A 22500-nucleotide genomic window follows, 5' to 3' on the forward strand; every position below is an offset into this window, starting at 1 on the left:
CAGAATCACCATCCGCATTAGATCCAAGCAGACTTTTTCCTTTTACCAATCCTGATCTCATAACACACAACCCTTCCCGCTTCTCCAGATGCAGTCAATCTGTGATCAATAAAACCAAACTTGTCTTTGCTCCCTGTAGAGAAGGGGTTGCAGACAGCCTTTAATGTTGACTTTAAGGACAGTGCAACCACATGGAAAGCTGCACAAAGAGATCCACAGAGTCCTGTTGAACATCTGCAGGATAATGTCACAAATATTGCAGTGCACACAATGAGCGCTCGCATGATCAGATGGGATAAGCCCTGCGCTTCTGCTGAATTATCAACTCTTTTCAGTGCCCTATTTTCAGATGTCCCGTATCAGGTTGCCAACGGGTCATCTGAGGTCATTTGCAGATCCTAAAACACCTGCCGGCTCCCCAGCTCATTCATTCCTCTTTAACCTTGACTAATACTGATTTTTTTTCTGGTAAATGCTGTATTTAGATATTAGCTGATTACTGATATATGATGCATTTTTTAACCTATTTATTTATTTATTGTTTTTTTTTTACAAATGCTTACAAATAAGTATCGAACAACACAAGCATCATAATTTTCAATGAGTGAAAAAAATTAAATAAAAAGTAATAAATATGGTTAAAAATGTATACACAAAACATGTAGACCTTATCTTTTAGATAAAGGTGTATATATATATATATATATATATATATATATATATATATATATATATATATGAAGTGAATTGAAGTCAGAATTATTAGCCCCCTTTTTTATTCATTTTTATTTTTTTTTTGTATTTCCCAAATGATGTTTAATAGAGCAAATATTTTTTCAAAGTATGTCTGAAAATATTTTTTCTTCTGGAGAAAGTCTGATTTGTTTTATTTCGATTAGAATAAAAGCAGTTTTTAATTCTTAGGCATCATTTTAAGGACAAAATTATTAGCCCGATAGTCTACAGAACAAACTATCATTATGAAATAACTTGCCTAATTACCCTAACCTGCCTAGTTAACCTAATTAACTTAGTTAAGCCTTTAAATGTCACTTTAAGCTGTATAGAAGTGTCTTGAAAAATATCTAGTCAAATATAACTTATATATATATATATAAGTTGGTGGTTCATTCCGCTGTGGTGACCCCTGGTTAATAAAGGGAATAAGCCAAAGGAAAATGAACGAATGAATGAATGAATTCCCAAAAGCCTTATCCCTGTTAAACAACATTATTTAGAGATGACTTCTTGGATTTACTCAATTTTCTTACGTTAAGTGGCTGTAAACAATTTATTTGGGCTGAATTTAAACAAACAAATTGAGTTGAATTTTATTACATTTATTTTGTTTGTTTAAATTCATCACAAAAAATTTTTTTTGCAACAGTTTTGCAGACATAATTTTTTTCTGTGCACCTGTATAAAATATAAAAGTAAAAAATATCATAATTATATTGTCTTCAACTAAAATCCTAATCAGTTTATATCATGTTTTCCTTTCGGCCTTTCTAAAACGCATCTTAATCCTCACATAAAATCAACAAAAGTGAAAATTTCACCCGACGTCACCTTTTATCTCAGCCATTTAGCCTGTTCATGTGAATCGCACACAAGTGTTCATAGTGAGTGAGGAGAGATTCTCATTCACGCTCTTGACCCCTCGACCCCTACGGGCTGCATTAAAAGCTCACAGAAGGGTTTCAGTCGCCACTTGGATTACGAGGCTGTTTGTAATTCCTAACGCAACATTCCTGCTTTCCTGCCTGTTTCCCCCTTTCCCTGCTGTCCTCAGCTCACACTGTGCGATTTTTAACACCCCTTTATGATTGTAGCTTATCAGACTGTACAAACACCATGTCACACTGGAAGAGTTCAGAAATCAGAAAGAGCTTTGTTGTCAGGTTTACACATGCAAGGAACTTGTTTCTGGGACAGCACGATAGCTCAGTGACAAGAAGGTACAAGAAGGTAGCTGGTTTGGGTCCCAGCTGGGCCAGTTGGCATTTCTGTGTGGAGTTTGGCCCTAAATTTGCTGTCGTGTATGAGTGTGTGTGTTTAAATGACTGTGTGTGGGTGTTTCCCAATACTGGGTTACGGCTGAAAGGGCATACGCATGCTAAAACATATTAACGTTTCATTCCGCTGTGGCGATCTCTGAAATATAGAGACTAAGCCAAAGGAATATGAAGGAATACAGTATATTTCTATATACAATATTGTATAGCTCTATTATGTGCAAATTAAAATCTTAACTATGTGTGTTGTTAAATAAATAGCTGTAGGTATGTATAAATAGTGTTTATTCCTTAATTATGATCAAGTGTCTATGAGATTGATTGCCTGAGGGGGGAAATAAATGATGTTATTATAGCTGATATTGTTGAGCTGTCATAATCTGACTGTATTAGTGCTTTAAAAGGAACACTCCACTTCTTTTTGGAAATATAGGCTTATATTTTACAACTGCCTGAGAAGTAAATAGTTGAGTTTTACCATTTTTGAATCCATTTAGCTGATCTCTGGGTCTGACAGTAGCACTTTTAGCTTAACCTAGCATAGATCATTCAATCAGATTAGACCGTTAGCATCTCAGAAATGACTAGAGAGATTTTAAGGATAATTTTCCTGTTTAAACCCTGACACTTCTGTAGTTACATTGTGTATTAAGACGGATAGAAAATGAAAAGTTGATATTTTTAGGCAGATATATGGCTAGGAACTGTACTCTTATTCTGGTGTACTTATCAAGAGACAAAAAATTTGCTAACTTCCATCAATACAACCAATATGGCTGTACAAAATGGCTGTTTAAATCACCAAATGGCCTAGGACCTCAAAACATTACAGATATGCTGACTGAATACAAACTTAACAGATCACTCAGATCTTTAGGATCGAGTCAATTATAAATTCCAAGAGTTCAAAGCAGAGTGAATCGACCTTCAGCTATTATGCCCCCCATAGCTGAATTTATCAGATGTTAGGACGGACCCCCTCATTTTGCCACTGTGTGTGAAATGCGGTATATAAAATAAACTTGCCTTGCCTTGCTTTTTTATTGACATTATGGTTCTTTCTAGTTTTTTTCTTCTCTTTAGTCATGCACAGAAGAGTTTATTGCATTACTTTAATTGTATATGTTACCGTGAAGATTTTTAGCAGTTTTAGTAGATTTGCTGATTTGCCATAAAATGTAGAAGTTTATTTCACGTTCCTTCCATATTGTTAACAGTTAAATTCTGGCATAGCACACTGCTACTTGTGTAATATCGCGTTTATACAACAGTTCGACGGCACAATCTTAACTGTACATAAAAAAGAAAATCAAACACAGAGAGTCTAAAACCTTTTTGTATTAGGAACTACTTTCTTCCGCCATTCATTCACATCTGCAGCTGACGTCAGAACAGCAGAAGCTGTTACTAATTCACCAACGTCACTTTAGAGCTAGTGTTTGAATGATTCTCTATAGCGTAATGTGAAGCGGCGCCTCTGGTGTGTGAGCCCCTTAAGGTGATGACAAAACAGCAAATTTTGCTCATATTTTAGGATTATAAAGCTGAACGTGACATGAAATGCCATCCGTCTACAGAGATTTCTCACCAGACTGCTGTTGTGTTTGCGATAAGGAGGGACGAGGCTGAATCCAGCTTCTTATTGACTCTATCCGGTCCACCTTAAAAACCACGAGGCTTACATTTTTCAGCTTTTTATTTGTGCTCAAGAGAACACACTGAGCAAGGGCTTATTATAATAAGGGCTTATTAAGGTCTTTGACCGCCTACGAGCTTTCAGAAATTGTAAATATTTTAAAATAAGCACAATTCTTACAAATAAACTGCATAGTTGCAATCTAAACAACTACATTATTGACTAAAAAAGCCTCAAAAGTACATTTTGTTGTCTAACAACAGTAATATTTGTTAAACTGCTTGTTGCTTGCTGTATGTGGGCGGAGTAATACACAGAGGTGAAGGGTGAAGAGGCCTTTTTTTGATGTTACTGGCAAAATATTGCACGACTATCAGCCAATCAGATTCAAGAACCAGACAGAGCTGTTTTTTTTTTTTTACAGTGCATCAATTCAGCATCGATATCGCCATGTGTCCACTAGGATGCGCAATATAGAGTAGGCATTATACATGAGCGAAACCACAGTTTGAAACCCATGTAATCTGTAGCTTAACTGTAAAGTTTACCCATTTGGAATTAAAGTTCATAACGTGTGTGTGTTTTTCCAGAGCTTGCTCTTTCTCCAAGCTGCAGCATTTGTAATCTCTGCTAGATGTTTTGAGCTTTAACTGTTTTCCTGCTCCAGGATGTTTTGTGACCTCAGTGTTTCCTTCTTGTCCTCCACAGGTACGACTATAAAGAAATGCTGCACAACTCCACATTCTGTCTGGTGCCGAGAGGACGACGCCTGGGCTCTTTCCGCTTCCTGGAGGCTCTGCAGGTACACTTTTACAGTCCAATTTTGTTGCTAATTACAGGCTGTTACTGTTAAGCAACATGACAGATGACAAATGTAATGATTTGCCACAATATTTCTGTCTTTACTGTATTTTTATTAGGCAAGACAGGTTGATTTGTATAGCCCATTTCATACACAATGCCAATTCAAAGTGCTTTACATAATCAGATTAAGAGAATCAATAAATAATCGCACGACAAGTAAAAGGAATAAAAACAACGAATAATTAATATGATTAAAAACAGATTTAACATATTAATATTGAATAACTGCAGCCTTGATTAGAGTTAGAGAATATTCAACATATTTTCTACATAAAGTATTTGAACAAAAATAAAATATATATTGTGAAATATTATTTTAATTCTTATTAATTAGTATTCACTGTGTTAGTGGATTTTTATTCAAATAAATACAGCTTTGGGGGAAGCTCGGTGACGCTGTGGGTAGCACAATCACCTCAAAGCATTAAGGTTGCTGGTTTGAGCCCCAGCCGGGTCAGTTGGCGTTTCTGTGGGAGTTTGTTTGTTCTTCCTGTGTTTGTGTGGGTTTCCTCTGGGTGCTCCGGTTTCCCCTACAAGTCCCAAGACATGTGGTATAGGTGAATTGGGTAAGATAAATTGTCTGTAGTGTATGTGTGTAAATGAGTGTGTATGGATGCTTTCCAGTGATGGGTTGCAGCAGGAAGGGCATCCGCGGTGTAAAACATATGCTGTATAAGTTGGGGGTTCATTCCACTGTGGCGACCCCAGATTAATAAAGGGACTGAGCCGAAAAGAAAAACAATGAATGAATGAATGAATGAATGACTGCAGCTTTGCAAATGCAAATATTAATTTAAAACAATAATTAATTAGGATTCATTACAATTTTAAATAACACAATTTAATTGTATTATATATATATATATATATATATATATATATATATATATATATATATATATATATATATATATATATATTTATGTGTTATATTTAAAGTGTAATTTATTTCCTCTAGAATTTTTAGCATAATTCAATATTAAGTGTCACATGATCTTTCAGAAATAGTTCAAAAATGAAGATTTGATGTGAATTATTATTATTATTATTATTATTATTATTATTATTATTATTATTATTATTATTATATAAATTATTTTTGTGTTAAATATTTCTTGATGGTAAAGAAATGTAATCTTGAAGATAATAAAAACAAACAAAAATATTTGTTAAAAATCTGACCTGAAAGCTTGAACTTAAATACAGTAAATAAAAGCAGAAATCGTCTGTAATGCCGTTGCAATTTAAAAATCACTAAATTCTGCTCAATTGTATTTTAAATAAGAATGTAGAAGTATTAGCATCATTATTTCATATTGTCCTTCAGAAGTCATTATACAATGTTAATTTTTGCTAATTATCTTTAAATTCTCTTAAATTTGGCATTAAAAAATAACAAATTCTACAGGAACACGAAATTAAACAGATAAAACAGAACATTTCATGCAATAATATTTCACAGTATTACTGTTTTGTAATTTACAGTTGTAGTCAAAATTATTCACCCTTCTGTGATTTTCTTTTTCAAATATTTCCCAAATGATGTTTAACAGAGAAGGATTTTTTTAAAGAGCCCATATTATACATGAAATAGGGTCATATCTTGGTTGTAAGGGTCTCCAACAACAGTTTAATATGCATGCAAGGTCAAAAAAACACTTTCATGGTCTTATAATCTGCATTTATTTTTACCTAATTATCCCAGCGACTCCTGTATGAATCGTCCAGTGATTCATTTGTTCCCAAACCCCTCCTTAGCGCGAAGCTAATCTGCGCTGATTGGACCAATGACAGCTTGTTGCGATTGGTCGACTGCCTTCAGTCAGAGAGTGAAATGTCCAACAGCTAATCAGCAATATAAAAATAATCACAGTTCATACACGCTCGATAGTGTAGGCGTGGAGTTTAGCTGCCAGTGGGTCAATGTAAATACAGACTATGGACTTGAAAATTCAGACGACTGACTATTTTATTGAGCAAAAACTCCAAAAACAGTTGAGAAGATCTCGTAGCTTCTCACTCTGCTCTTTTCACAGACACACACACACATATTGCACACACACACACGCACTTAACCCTGCTCCGGACGACAACGCGCACGCGCGCACACACACACACACAAACACACACACCTCCGGACGACAGCGCGCGCACACGCACACACAGACACACACACTTCTCCTCGTCCACGGAGCTCCATTAACAAAGCAGCACGCGTCGCGTTTTTAACGTGACTTTGCACGCGATAAGAGAATATAGCCAGTTAACCTGATACAGTACACGCGGTTACAAGTAACAAATCACAACTAAACACATTTGCAAGCTAGAGTAAACGAGGCAACTTTAATCGCACGTACTTACACTTGAGAAATGGAGGAAGAAAAATCCATCCTGACGTCCATCAGTAAGTTACTCTTTACTGATCCTTCCTTTAACAAACGCTGATGAAGTATTCTTTGTAGCATGTAGTTTCCAGAAGTTTCCAGTAGTTTCCAACTGCTTGGCTATAATGCTGAGGTTTCATCTTTGGGTAGAGACTCAATATATCCATCTGCAGTGTGACTTCAATCGACCGGCATGTTTGTGTGTGCTTGTGTTTGTGTGTGTGTGTGTGTGTGTGTGTGTGTCTGGGTTTCTGCGTCAGAGGGCGGGGCCTCAGGTTTGAAATCTCCCGGGTTTGCGCGTGCACGTGAATAACTTGGTTTCGTTCGTACGTCATGGCGAAACACCTAATGAATCGTGATCAAGGCGACTCGTTTGAAGCACTATGAGTCGACTCTTTTATAGATGAATCAACAGTTTTAAACACTGTATTCTTACCGATTTAAACCTTAGCTGGATACTTTACTTTACTTAGAGCTGTGTTACACACTACATGGAGGGGAATTTTCAAAAACCCATAATATGGGCTCTTTAATAGTATTTCCTATAATATTTTTTCTTCTGGAGAAAGTTTTATTTCAGCTAGAATAAAAGCCGATTTTTCTTCTTTTTTTTTAAACTATTTTATGGTCAATATTATTACTTCCCTTAAGCAATATTTACTTAAGCGAAATCCACTGATTTACCTAATAACACTACCTTGCCTAAATAACCTAGTTAAGCCTTTAAATGTCTCTTTAAGCTGAATACTAGTATCTTGAAAAATATATACACTACCTGACAAAAGTCTTGTCGCCTGTCAAAGTTTTAGGAACAACAAATAACAACTTGACTTCGAGTTGATCATTTGTTATCAGAAGTGGCTTATATGAAAGGAAAAGGCCTCTAGATTACACTTATTTTACCAAAATAAAATATGATCATGCCTTGGTCTTAACTTTACTTTACTTTACTTTACTTAACTTTACTTTACTTTACTTTACTTTCTTTATTGTTATATATAAAGTGGAAATTTATCTTTGGCTTCACCTCACAACCACATCAGCATTCACATCACAGAAAAACAGCCAACACAAATACATTCAATGTCATTAAAAACTCAATTTAAAACCCTATACATGCTTAGAACCCAGTATTTAAAATTCTAATGGCAGTCGGCACAAAAGACATTTAATACACATTTCTCCTTACTCCTTTAATGGCAAGAGCTGAAATTTAATATTTAAGGGCTGGTAACAATCTTCAATAATTCTGTGTGCTTTCTGTTTAATTCTCATTGATTATTAATGACTGATTGATTTCATTTGGTTGTCTTTGTGCTTTACCGACAATTGCACTGGCAATTTTTACTACTCGACTTAGACAAAAGTCTTGTCACTTAACAGAAATAATGTACAGCATAGAATATAAAGTCATGGTGCAGTGGAAAAAGAATGAATATTGTGTGTGACTCCCATGAGCTTGGAGGACCGCATCCATACATCTCTGCAATGACTCAAATCACTTATCAATAAAGTCATTCGGAATGCCAGAGAAAGCGTTCCTGCAGGACTCCCAGAGTTCATCAAGATTCTTTAGATTCATCTTCAATGCCTCCTCCATCTTACTCCAGACATGCTCAATAATGTTCATATCTGTTGACTGGGCAGGCCAATTCTGGAGCACCTTGACCTTTGCTTTTTTTTAGGAGCTTTGATGTGGAGGCTGAAGTATGAGGAGTGCTGTCCTGCTGAAGAACTTGCCCTGTACTGTGGTTTATAATGTAATGGGCAGCACAAATGTCTTGATACCTCAGGCTGTTGATGTTGCCATTGAAGAAGATTTTATTCTCTCTGTATGAAGTATTTTCTAAGTGTAAAGCAGTTAATTTTCTCTTCACAAAATGTATGTAGTGTTTGCAGCAAACTTGCCAGCCTGTGTTAAAAATACAGTGATATGTCTGTGTAAGATGAGTATGCCTGCGCAGAAGCAACACTAGAAGGTTATATATGTTAAATACTTGTATGAAGCTATGTGTCAGAAGTTAGAATGAGTAACATATTATCAAGTGATTATGCTTTCATGAGAATGTATGTAAACACTTAGTTCCTTTGCATAAGTTGCATCTTTACTTTGCTGACATAGACCTGTAACATCTCTGTTGACATGAGCTAGTGGGCTGAGAGCCAAGAATAGCAGGACCCCTTAGACTAGAAAACCTATTCAAAAATGGTCAAAAGTTAAAAAGAGACACATAGGGGTGTGTCAAAAACATAAATAAAGGAGAAGGTGCAGGAGAGACTTTAGAAGGTGTCCAGGAGAGACTTCAGAATGCTCTGGGGTCTGCTCTGCTCTTTCTCGGCTTTATTATGAAGAATAAAGTCTATTTTCTGATATTCAAAACCTCCAGTCTGATAATTTCTAATTGATAAGAAGTCGAATTACGACACCATCCACTCTGCAGATCTCTCGCACGCCCCCATACTGAATGCAACCCAAAAACCATGATTTGTCCTTCACCAAATTGTGAGAATCTTGGGTCCATGCGGGTTCCATTAGGTCTTCTGCAGTATTTGTGATGTTTGGGATTAGGGTTGTAACAATATACCGGTATGACGGTTTACCACGATTTGAACGTGCACGATTATCATACCATGAACAATTGCATATCAACGGTTAACCCTTAAAGACCGAGACAGCCGCCCGCGGCTAAAAATAAGTATTGCTCTTAAATGTTTAATAACTTTTGATCCGCTGATCCGATTCATACAATTCAAAGATTGGCATAAAGAAGAGAATCTCAGCTTTCCAGTACTGTATCACATAACATTCGCGGACTTTCAGAGGCTCCGGAATCAGTGCGGTTACGTCATCAACATTTGACAACGCTGATTTGACAAAGAAACGCTCGTCACTGTGTCTCCGGACAAACCAGACATGATACATTGATGCATTGTCCCTCCTCCATGCCCAGATTGATTCAAACTCGCTATATCACAACCAATAAGCATAGGTTTCACTTTTGTTTGTGGACCAAGCTTTTTGAACAACACGGAATGAGAGATAGGCATACATTTATGCGCGGCTAAATAAAAGGCAAAAAAAAAAAGTTTTGCATGAAATAATTCTCATACTAAGTACTTTTGCATGCACAGCAGCACAGAAACATGACAAAACAGTGACACAGCAAAGACGAACTGCTGCTCTTGCTGTTTTCAAAAGACGCAAATGAAGATGCAGCTGTTTGTCTGCATTGCATACAACCACATCCAAATCCACAGACAACCATATCCATGCTGGCACATAAAACCTAAGGATGTTCCATTTTGAATCTAGTTTCGTCATGTACCTATTTATAGTATAGTAATTATTTATATCAATTTTTAACTGAGGATTTGCATCATGTTTATTTGGACTTTATTTGGACTTTGACACATTATTTATTATTTTCTTATTTTTTTTTATTTGTTCATTGTAAGTGGTGTTGTTTATAGTAACTAAAAATATATTATTTGGAAAAAGTCAAATTTGCTTCACTGTTCTATTATTTTGTAACATTTGTAACATACCGTATACCGCGAAACCGTCAAACCGTGGTATTGTTTTAGACGATTATCATACCGTGAAAAATTCATACCGTTACAACCCTAATTGGGATGCAGTTCAACAGATGACTTTTCCAAATGATCAACTAGAAGTCAGGTTATTATTTGTTGCTCTTACAACTGGGATCGACGACAAGACTTTTGTCAGCTAGTGTAGTCAGATATAGATAAAATAAATAATTAAAAATGAGTTATTAAAACTGTTATGTTCAGAAATGTGTTGAAAAAAATCATTACATTAAACAGAAATTGTGGGGAAAATATGCAGGGGGCTAATAAATCTGTCTACAACTGTAAATGCATGTGTCAATTAAAGCTCCTGAGATAAACAATACACAAGTCACATCAACAGATCTACATTTTCAGACATCACCGGGCGCCGCTCTGAAACGTCTGGTGTGTAGGAGTGCGACTGTTCTCTTTCAGGTTGTCTGCCGCGGTGCAGACATGAGGCTTAACAGGCCATTATGCAGTGTGTTTTGAACAGTGTGGGTGTGCTGCACGGAGCTTTTGTGTGTTGCTCTGTGTGTGTTTCAGCAGATTGAAGGCCTGGTTAATGACACTGGCAGGATTACTTCATAACAGCGGGATGATATTAGAGATGAGGGAGGTCAGAGCTTTACAGATTAGGGACAGGACACACACACGTATGCTGGATAATGCTGCATTTCATTCGATTGCCTTACAATGAAGTTCAGATGTACATGCTGCATGATATCAGATAATGCTTATGATATAGCATGGGGAGGCATTATTGCTGCATGATATTGGACAAATATGACATTTGATATACATTACCATCTGAATATCATTTTACTAGATTATCTGAAAAGCAGGATGGCATGGTGGTTCAGGGGTTATCACTGTCAATACATATATTATATTATCTTTTATTATATTATATTATATTATATTATATTATATTATATTATATTATATTATATTATATTATATTATATTATATTATATTATATTATATTATATTATATTATATTATGTTTTATTATATTATATTATGTTTTATTATATTATATTATATTATGTTTTATTATATTATATTAAATTATGTTTTATTATATTATATTATATTATATTATATTATATTATATTATATTATATTATATTATATTATATTATATTATGTTTTATTATATTATATTATATTATATTATATTATATTATATTATATTATATTATATTATATTATATTATATTATATTATATTATGTTTTATTATATTATATTATATTATATTATGTTATATTATATTATATTATATATATTATATTATATTATGTTTTATTATATTATATTATATTATGTTTTATTATATTATATTATATTATATTATATTATATTATGTTTTATTATGTTTTATTATGTTTTATTATATTATATTATATTATATTATGTTATATTATATTATATTATATTATATTATATTATATTATATTATATTATATTATATTATATTATATTATATTATGTTTTATTATATTATATTATATTATATTATATTATATTATATTAAATTATATTATATTATATTATATTATGTTTTATTATATTATATTATATTATATTATATTATATTATATTATATTATATTATATTATATTATATTATATTATATTATATTAAATTATGTTTTATTATATTATATTATATTATATTATAATATGTTATATTATATTATATTAAATTATGTTTTATTATATTATATTATATTATAATATTTTATATTATATTATATTAAATTATGTTTTATTATATTATATTATATTATATTATATTAAATTATGTTTTATTATATTATATTATATTATATTATATTATATTATTTTATTTTATTATATTATATTATATTATGTTTTATTATATTATATTATGTTATATTATATTATATTATATTATGTTTTATATTATATTATATTATATTATTAATAGCGTTAATGTAAGCCTTTGGAATAGTTTTCTCTATAGCTCCATTCTCAATAATGAATGCAGCTCCGCACTAATGACCAATAATAGCAGCTGATATGCAAATTGGTGAGCAGGTAGTCATTAGATATTATAAACAATGTGCCATCTGTCTGTTGGTTGCTCCTGCTACGCCGCTTCTTCAGGAACAAGTGACAACAGCTAATTTGTGGCTGAACACTGAACATGTTTGACAGTGTAAACACACAGAAGGCCTGCTGGGATGTGCCTTACTGGATTTGACCAATAGAAGTTGATTGTATGGAACATCACTTAACAATGAGTCTGTGTGTGGCATTTCTTATTTACTGTATATGTCAGTATTGCTGTGCATAATAGAAATGTACTCTATATAACTCTTTGTGGCAATTATTATGATAACATGCATGAATCGTTGTATCTGTATTTCATTACGTGTGTCTTACATGTTTAAATGTACTGCATTTGTGTGTGTGTGTGTGTGTGTAACCTTTTGAAATGTTTAAAATATGGACAACTCCGTCCTTTTTTAATTATTTCAATTTAATAGAGAATTTTTTTGTCCTGATTATTGTTATGACTGATTTGAACAATTATAATTGCAATTTTATTACATACATTTTTTTATATTGTATGTAAATATGTTTGTAAATTGCATAACATAAAAAGTAACATTTTAGTAATTTGCTTAAATTACACATTTTTTGTTTTCTTGTAATCGGTTTTTCTTAATATGTAATAAATAAAATATTTTTTATTTATTTGATAAATATAGATGTTTAAATAACTAAAAAATGGAAAAAAAACGTATATATATTTAAGTTATACTATATATATATATGTGTGTGTGTGTGTGTGTGTGTGTGTGTGTGGTGTGTGTGTGTGTGTGTGTGTGTGTGTGTATTTTCAATAATTTCTTGTCCATTAATTTTGTCATTTTTAGTTTTATTCTTTTTTGTTTTAATATTTTTCATTGAAATTCTATTCAAATAAAAAGAAAAATATTATTTTATTAACATTTTTCCAATAGTTTATCATATTTTCATTTTTAAGTTCATTAATTATATCCATTTTATTCTTAATTTTGTTGTCATATTTTGTATATTTTTAATTGAGATTTTAAATAAATATGCTAAAAAATGATAAACATAGTTTTTTAATAATTTATCATATATTAATTTATTTCATCTTCATTAATTGCATATATTTTTTTCATTTTATTTTTTGTTTTATGTTTTAATTTTTTTATAATTTATATGAGATTTTAAATAAAAAAATAAATAATCAAAGTATTATTAAATAAATATTTGTCCTGTTATTTATAATATTTTCGTTCATTAATTGCATCATTCTTCATTTTATTCTTAGTTTTGTTTTAATATGTTTTAAAATAATATTAAATGAGATTTCAAATTGTAAATAAGCAAAATCCACATTTTTCCAATAGTTTGTCATATTTTCAGTTGTTTGTTTATTAATTATAAATTTTTATTCTTAGTTTTGTCATAAAACTTTTGTATGTTTTTAAATGATATTTCAAATAACAAACAAATATGCAAAATATTATTTAATATTAAATTAAATATTAATAAATATGCAAAAAAATTATATAATATTTTCATTCATTTCATATTTATTAATTGTATATTTCTTTCCATTTTAATCTTAGCTTTGTTTTAATATTCAAAAAAATATTTTTAGTGAGGTTTTAAATAAATAAAATATAAAATATTATAATTTCTAAATATTTGATTTAAGTTATTTAATTTAGTTTGTGTTCATTAATTATTCATCATTTTAACTGTGTTCTTAGTTTTATTTAAAAATTTTGCAAATAAGTAAAATATTATAATAATTTACAATATTTTCATTAATTGAATTTTCATTAATTGTGCCATTTTTAATTTTATTCTTATGTTTTATGTTTTAATATTTTTTATCCTTTTAAATAAGAAAAAAAAAAATATATATATATATATATATATATATATATATATATATATATATATATATATATGTCCAATGATTTATAATATTTTCGTTCTTTAATTGTATAATTTTAAATTTTATTCTTAGCTTTGTTTAGTTTTAGGTTTAGACATATCATTTGTTTAGACATATTATAAACATTTTCTTCTTAGTAGCACTTTTGCATAGTTCTCCTCTCTGCGCCTGATGGTTATTCTCCATCATTGTTATGAGGCACGAGTCCTGCATTCAGACAGGCAGAGTCATGCTGTGTGTTATCCAGCAGATTTCTGAGAAACCAGAACTCTTCATTTCTCAGTCTGAAGTCAGAGCTCCTTTAGCTTTCCCACTTTCCACTGGAAGATGCTAATAAAAATTTCATGACGCTTGTTGTATGTTTCTTCAGCCTGTTTGAACTTGCTTCTGTGTGTGTGTGTGTATTTGTGTGCGCAGGCCGCTTGTGTGCCCGTCATGCTGAGTAACGGCTGGGAGCTTCCCTTCTCCGAGATCATCGACTGGCGGACGGCTGCTGTCATCGGGGACGAGAGACTTCTTCTACAGGTAACACTTCCAGAAAACATCAAAACCCCAAAAACAGACTCAGATTGTGTGATGCGTTGTGTGCTCCTGTGGTGTTTGTGCTCCTGCTTGTACCTGATGTCTTTTTGCTGCATATGTGGACAGAAACTGAAATGCATTCTAGTTAGAACTGTCAGTCAAATCCCATTTGTTATCTAATCAGTTACACAATGACGCAATTGAGTAATTGAAGAATTTACAAACTAATTGCATGTTAAATTTGTCAGAGAATTTACCCCCAAAGTCAGCCTTTGAGGTCATTATTGGGTTATATGTGAAAAGCTTCAATTAGAACACATACACTTACCGGCCACTTTATTAGGTACACCTTGCTAGTACCCTGTTAGTCCCCCTTTTGCCTTCAGAACTGCCTTAATCCTTCATGGCATAGATTCAACAAGGTACTGAAAATATTCCTCAGAGATTTTGCTCCATATTGACATGGTGGCATCATGCAGTTGCTGCAGATTTGTTGGCTAGACATCCATAATGCGTATATCTCGTTCCACCACATGCCAAAGGTGCTCTAATGCAGTGGTTCTCAAACTGTGGTACGTGTACCACTAGTGGTACGCGGGCTTCCTTTTAGTGGTACGCAAAGGAATGAAATATGTCATGTACATGCTACATATATTTCAAAATATATATCAAAAATGATGTATATAATATGCCATATATGACTTATAGCTTATATTTCTGAGGTAATCTGCCACGTTTTTTTTTAGCTGTGCAGAGTTGTAGCTGCTTTACTGGGCCTACCACGCTACTGTATTTCAATACTGCTCATTTTGGTGGTACTTGGAGAGAATTTTTTTTCTGAGGTGGTACTTGATGAAAAAAGTTTGAGAACCACTGCTCTAATGGATTGAGATCTGGTGACTGTGGAGGCCATTTGAGTACAGTGACCTCATTGTCATGTTCAAGAAACCAGTCTGAGATGAGTCGCGCTTTATGACATGGCGAGTTATCCTGCTGGAAGTAGCCATCAGAAGATGGGTACACTGTGGTCATAAAGGGATGGACATGGTCACCAACAATGCTCATGTTGGCTGTGGCGTTGACACGATGCTCAGTTGGTACTAATGATCCCAAAGTGTGTCAAGAAAATATCCCCAACACCATTACATTACAACTACCAACCTGAACCATTGATATAAGACAGGATGGATCCATGCTTTCATGTTGTTGATGCCAAACTCTGACCCTACCATCCAAATGTCGCAGCAGAAATGGAGACTCATTAGACCAGGCAACGTTTTTCCAATCTTCTATTGTCCAGTTTTGGTGAGCCTGTGTGAATTGTAGCCTCAGTTTCCTGTTCTTAGCTGACAGAAGTGGCACAAGGTGTGGTCTTCTGCTGCTGTAGCCCATCTCCCTCAAGGTTGGACGTGTTGGATCATCTTGACCATGTCTACATGCCTAAATGCGTTGAGTGGCTGCCATCTGATTGGCTGATTAGAAACTTGTATTAGCGAGCAGTTGGATAGATGTACCTAACAAAGTGGCCGGTGAGTGAATATAATTTTCTGTCTGTGTGTGTGGGTAGTATATTACGGGTGCAATGGTTCACAAAATGTATGAATAAGATCTATTCTATTCACCTTATTCTCCACGTACGAGAGGGCACAGCCATCTGAACCTTTTTGGCTTAAGACTTCCGGTCTCATTCACCTTCATTCATTTTTAGACATTAAAAACAGCTCGTTCTCCTGCTTGAAGATGCAAACTTATGTTTTCTTATGTATTATACTATATCTTATCATGTTAAAATCTAATCTTAATTTATCGTAAGATATTATTATTCTAATATCTCATTATATTATTCAATTTTGTCTGTATAGTCATGGAAACACTTGTTTGAGGAACACTGAAAAAAAATATTCAGAGATAATTCCTTGGATTTACTCAATTTCTTACGTTAAGTGGTTGTAAACATTTTATTTGTGTTGAATTTAAAAAACAAATGAAGTTGAACATTATTAAACTTAATTTGTTTGTTTAAATTCAACAAAAATAAATAGTTTGCAACAGTTCTGCATGCAACACTTTTTCCAGTGGACCGTTTTCTGCCGTTTATTTTTCCTTGTCATTTCTCCCATAGGCAGCTGAATCGAAAGTTCTAAAACAGTTGCAATAACGAGCGCACTTCCACATTGAAGAATAAGGTCAATATGACACGAGTCATACGTTTTTTGTTAAAAATATGTAATCTTCATATAGTATAACAGGGACACTTAAAAGTCTGGTCTGACATCATTAACAAGGAAAAGCATTGGCCCAATTTAAGTTTGTGAACTCCCAGTTGGTTTGTGTAGTTTGAAACAACTTGTCAAAGCAGATTATTTGAACATGTTTGCTTGATCTAGTAAACACCTTTGATGTAGTATTAGTTTTTGGCCGTGATGGTTGCTGTGATTCTTCGAGGCTTCGTTTACTTCAATGTGGAAAATGTCTTTGGTTTATTTTGGTTGTTTAGTCAGTCAGGCACCAGTAAAACCATGAATATTCTCTCTGTACTTCTAATCGTGTCAATTTGCACAACTCTTTTATCGGATGCTTTCTTGAATACGATCTTTTTTTATTAATGATCATTGCCTTTGTTGTTTATTTGTTATTTAGAGGAAAGCATGTTGGAAATACTTGCATATTAATCTAAATTCAACTCTCACCTGCGATATACAGTGGGGGAATAAGTATTGAACACGTCATGGTTTTCCCAGCAAATAATGTTTCTAAGAGTGCTTTCACACTTGGTTTATTTGCCTGGACCTTACCCAAGTTCGATTGTCTCCCCTTGTCACTAAGGGTGTCACGATCCTCCAAATCCTCGATTAGATTACATTTTCGATTCTAAAGGCACGATTCGATTCGATTTTCGATTATGAATAATTAATTAATTAATGACCAATTAATTATTTGTAGCCTACCATTTAAACTACCTGACCTGCATGGTCTTTTTTTTACCCATAAATAAATCATACAGTAAATGAATAAAGGCAAGATACACACATAATGACCACCTGTCAATCACTTTTTTCTGCGGGACTCGTGAAGAGGCAGTGATCTGTGTCATTATAATGGCGTCGGTAAAAAAGACGCACAACCAACAGGAACCAGCCAACAGTATCTGAGGTGTTCGCTAAAATGACTAAGTACAAGTGAGTGAAAGATTGAAGCAGTCCTCTGACTGCCTGGACCTCGAGCGCATGGCTGTGAGTGCATCTGTGTCTGTGTGGTCACGTGATGTGCATTTTCAGAGGTAGAAAGGAAGGAGGGCTGCTTAGAAATGCCACACGCCACTGTGGATGTCAAATCGTTGTCGTTCTAAAATGCCATTTAAAAACAAAGACAGTGTAAACAGGGCCTGAGTGTGTACTTTTCGCGAGCAGATTTGCAACGGGGGCGGGCGGAGGATCGCGATGCCGTTGTTGTCTATCGGACGAACCGTACGTAATACGTACATAGCAGAGCTTGCAAAACGGTGTTTTTTTTTTGTCCACAACACGAACGTTGTCAACATAACTCACTGGAAATCCAAAATGCTTCCACACCGGCGACTTCATTGAAAGAGGAGAGGGTTTAAGTTCTGTCGACGGGTCTCCTGCTTCAGCAGTTTAACAAGCACTTCAACAAGCCTGTTTTTTTCCCGCTCAGCAAGCCAAGCTGACGTGACATGGGGGCGTGGTAGCATCGACGATTCTATTTTTTGATTCGATAATCGAAATTGAGCATAAATTTCGATCGATTTCGATTAAAAATCGAAATCGTGACACCCCTACTTGCCACCTCATCGGTTGGTTTGTGTTCACACTGTCTTTTTTCCTTCTGAACCCCGGTACGCTTGCGTCATCGAGCTGCTGTTTTGTTTACAGTCGTTGCTAGGTGACGGCCACGCAAGCAAGTGCCGTAATGGAAAGACTTCCGCACATCCCGGTCATTCTGCTTTTACTGAAAGCTTTTGGACATACAGAAAGCAACTTGCGTCCATCTGCCGCAAAAATATTATGCACATTCAGAACATCACACAGCGTCTGCAGAAGCTGTTTTTGGAGGAGACAAGCAGACATCACTGTGTTTGTCCTGGCTCAGTCCCGCGCGTGTCACCAAGGTACGAAACAAGACACACACACAAACAAACGAACGTCATGAAAACAATAGTTTGTTGTACAGGTGGCAGTTCACTATAGTTCACTTCCGTTATTTGGTACGATTCCATTCACATCTGAAGTGAACCGTACCAGAGTTCGCATGAACCGTACCCCAGACCACCTCTTTCAGGCGGACTCGGGTACGGTTCACGGGTTCGCACCCAGGTCCAGAAGACGCATTCACACTAGTTAAATGTATAGTACTATGACGTCAAACGAACTCGGGTGCGGACCAAAAGTGCTACTGTGCAAGCACCCTAAAGCTGTTGACATGGGGTTGAACCAGATTTTGGTAAAAACCCAAACAATATAAAATTAAAAATCTGAAAAAGTATTTATGGTTTATGGTATTATTATTTTTTGGTGCTGGCAGCTTAAAGACATCTCTCATATGGAGAATGAAGTCACATTCATTGCTTTGAAGTCACATGAGTTTTTCACAGCGCTTTAGCTGCTGTCTGGGCTTTCACTGCCTTTCTACACCTCCCTTTTTTCATGTGTTCAGTACTCTTTCTCTGCATCATTTTATTTTATTATACATAACTTCTTTTGTAAACTATATTGTTTCGTTTTCTGTGCATATTTGGATTTCTTTGGTTGTTACCAACATCTGTTGAACATTTCAAGTAAACTGCACCTTTAGAAATGTGTTTTCTGAGAAAAAGGTGACTCAATACCTATTCCCCCCCCCCCCCCCCACTGTATATCAAGACAAGAAGGTATTGTGCTGATGTTGACTCAAAAAGCTGTCTATATAATCAGCAAGAATTTGTCACCTGTGCTGAATATGTTTTAACCTCATGCAGTCTTGTTCCTCTCCTACTAATTAATCACGCATGAATGAAATCATTCTAATGTCACATGCTAATTTGCCGGGCACAAGCTTGTAACTATCAGTGGCGGTCTGCAGACCTCCAGAGACTTGCGCACTGAAAGCAAGTGCATGTTGCTTTGTAATTGAAATGGGACCTCCTGCCCTCGCCGATTAGCGGTCCGCGGCTGAAAGGGACTCTGGGGTGGGAGAAGTGACAGGACCTGTCAGGACGCAGGAGCACATTTCTGCATTTAATATGCTCTTGTGGCCCTGTGGCACTGACTGCCGCTACAGAAGGTGAGACTAATCGCTCTGTGAAATATTTGTTATGGAAATCTTCCTCGAGGGCCGTTTGTGTTTACAGTGAAGAGGGATTTTAATAAACACACACACACACACACACACACACACACACACACACACACACACTCACACACACCTGTTGTGGCTGATTTCCCTGCAGTCAGTTGTGTAACTGCTGAAACTAAAACTAAAGCTATGTTTTCTATTAATCCATCCATCCAAATCCAATCCATCCTAATCTATTCATGCCAAATCCATTCATCCATCTATCCCAGTCCATTCATCCATCCATCCATACATTCATTTATCCAATCCCGTCCATCCATACATTTATCCATCCGTCTGTCTATTTCCAGTTCAATCCAATGCATCCATCTATCCATCCATCCAATCCTCCATTCATTCCAATTCAATCATCCGTCCATCCATCCCTCCATCCATGCCATCCCAATCCAATCATCCATCCAACCAATCTATCCATCATCCATCCATCCATGCATTCATTCATCCCAATCCATCCCAATCCAATCCATCCATCCATCTATCCATCCCAATTACAGCTATCCCAGTCCCATTCATTCATTCATTCATCCATCCATCCATTCATCACAATCCATCCCAATCCAATTCACTCATCCACTCATCCATCCATCCCCATCCAATTAATCCCTCCATCAATCCATCCGACATCCATCCATCCATCCATCCATCCATCCATCCATCCATGTCTTTCCAGTTCAAACCATTGCATCCATTCATCCATCCATCTCAATCCAATCCAATCCATCCATCATCCTAATCCATCATCCATCCATCCATCCATCCATCCATCCATCCAAGCTTCCCAATCCAACCATCCCCATCTATCCATCCATTCCAATCTATCCATGCATCCCAATTCCATTCATCCATCCATTTATGCCTATCCAATCCATCCATTCATCCCAATCCATCCATTCATCCATCCATCCTAATTCATCAATCCATTAATCACAATCCAATCCCTTTATCCCAATCCAATCCCTTTATCCCCATCCAATCAATCCACCCATCCATCCCAATCCATCCAATCCATCCATCCCAATCTATTCATTAATCTATCCTAATTCATCCATCCCAACTCCATCTATCCCAATTCATTCATCCATCCCAATCTAATCCATCCATCCATACATACCTTTCCCATCCGTCCCAATCCCATTCATCCATCCCAATCCCATCCATTCCACATTTATCCATCCCAATCCCATCCATCCCAATCCAATTCAAATGTCTGTCTGTGGTTTTGTTGTCATTCTGTATATTTTGCCTGCCTGTCATTTTGACATTTGACATAAATCTTTCTCTCTGCCATTCTATCCATTTGTCTATCTGTCTGTTTGTCCATCTGTTTTTTCTCTGTACATTTATCCATTCTTCTGTCCATTCATTCATTCATCCATCCATCCATCCATCCATCATCCATTTATCCATCTGTCCGTCTGTTTATCAGTCATTACATTTTGCTCTATCATTTTATCATTCTATATTTTGTTCCTTTTATCGTTTCTTCTGTCATTCTGGGCTTAAATAAGAAATATATATATATATAGTAAACTATTGCTTTGGTCGCACTCCTGAAAACTTTTTTACTGACTGGAAACATCCCAATTTGTCAAGCTGCACTGTTCACTTTGGGGGGAAACAATGTTTTTAACTGGTTTTTCTGATTGAAAAGGTCTGACTAGTAAAAAATACATTTTAACACTGCTCTCTTCTCTTCGCAGATTCCATCGACAGTTCGCTCCATCCATCAAGATCGCATTCTGTCACTCCGGCAGCAGACGCAGTTCCTCTGGGAAGCGTATTTCTCCTCTGTGGAGAAAATCGTTCTCACTACACTGGAGGTGAGCAACTGTCTGATGAATGATGAGCTAATGACCGGTCGGATGTCATGTTTCAGCTCTAAAATGAACAGAGAAGAACATTTGAAACTAGTGTGTAGGAATTGAAGCTTATTTTAGGACCATTATGATAGGGCTGCATTGTGATTTGTTCAGCATCATTCCAGAGTTGTCATTACTGAAATGCATTCAAAATCAGATGTAATTATCATGAGTTTGACTTCTCATTATTTCACATGATTTGAAGATCACTGTGTGAATGGGGTGAATGTAGAAACAGCAAATTATATGGAGTGAATCCATTTTTAAATGAAAGAAATAATTGCCATTTTGAAGATAGACATGATCAGGTTGTCGATATGAGA

At 34.8% G+C, this 22500-nt stretch overlaps 1 protein-coding gene across 3 annotated transcripts in view; it reads left to right on the top strand.

The window, feature by feature from the left end:
- ext1a (exostosin glycosyltransferase 1a) overlaps nucleotides 1-22500 on the top strand; it is a 109624-nt gene that overhangs the window by 76698 nt on the left and 10426 nt on the right. For 2 of the 3 annotated variants that reach the window (XM_087285670.1, NM_001012368.2), the window contains 3 exon segments: nucleotides 4360-4453; nucleotides 14862-14969; nucleotides 22019-22138. In XM_087285670.1, coding sequence (XP_087141796.1) covers nucleotides 4360-4453; nucleotides 14862-14969; nucleotides 22019-22138 — 322 coding nt within the window. 3 annotated transcript variants of the gene reach the window in all.

This window comes from Danio rerio, chromosome 16 (assembly GCF_052040795.2).
Source record: "Danio rerio strain M-AB ecotype USA chromosome 16, GRCz13ab, whole genome shotgun sequence".
Classification (NCBI taxonomy): Eukaryota; Metazoa; Chordata; class Actinopteri; order Cypriniformes; family Danionidae; genus Danio; species Danio rerio.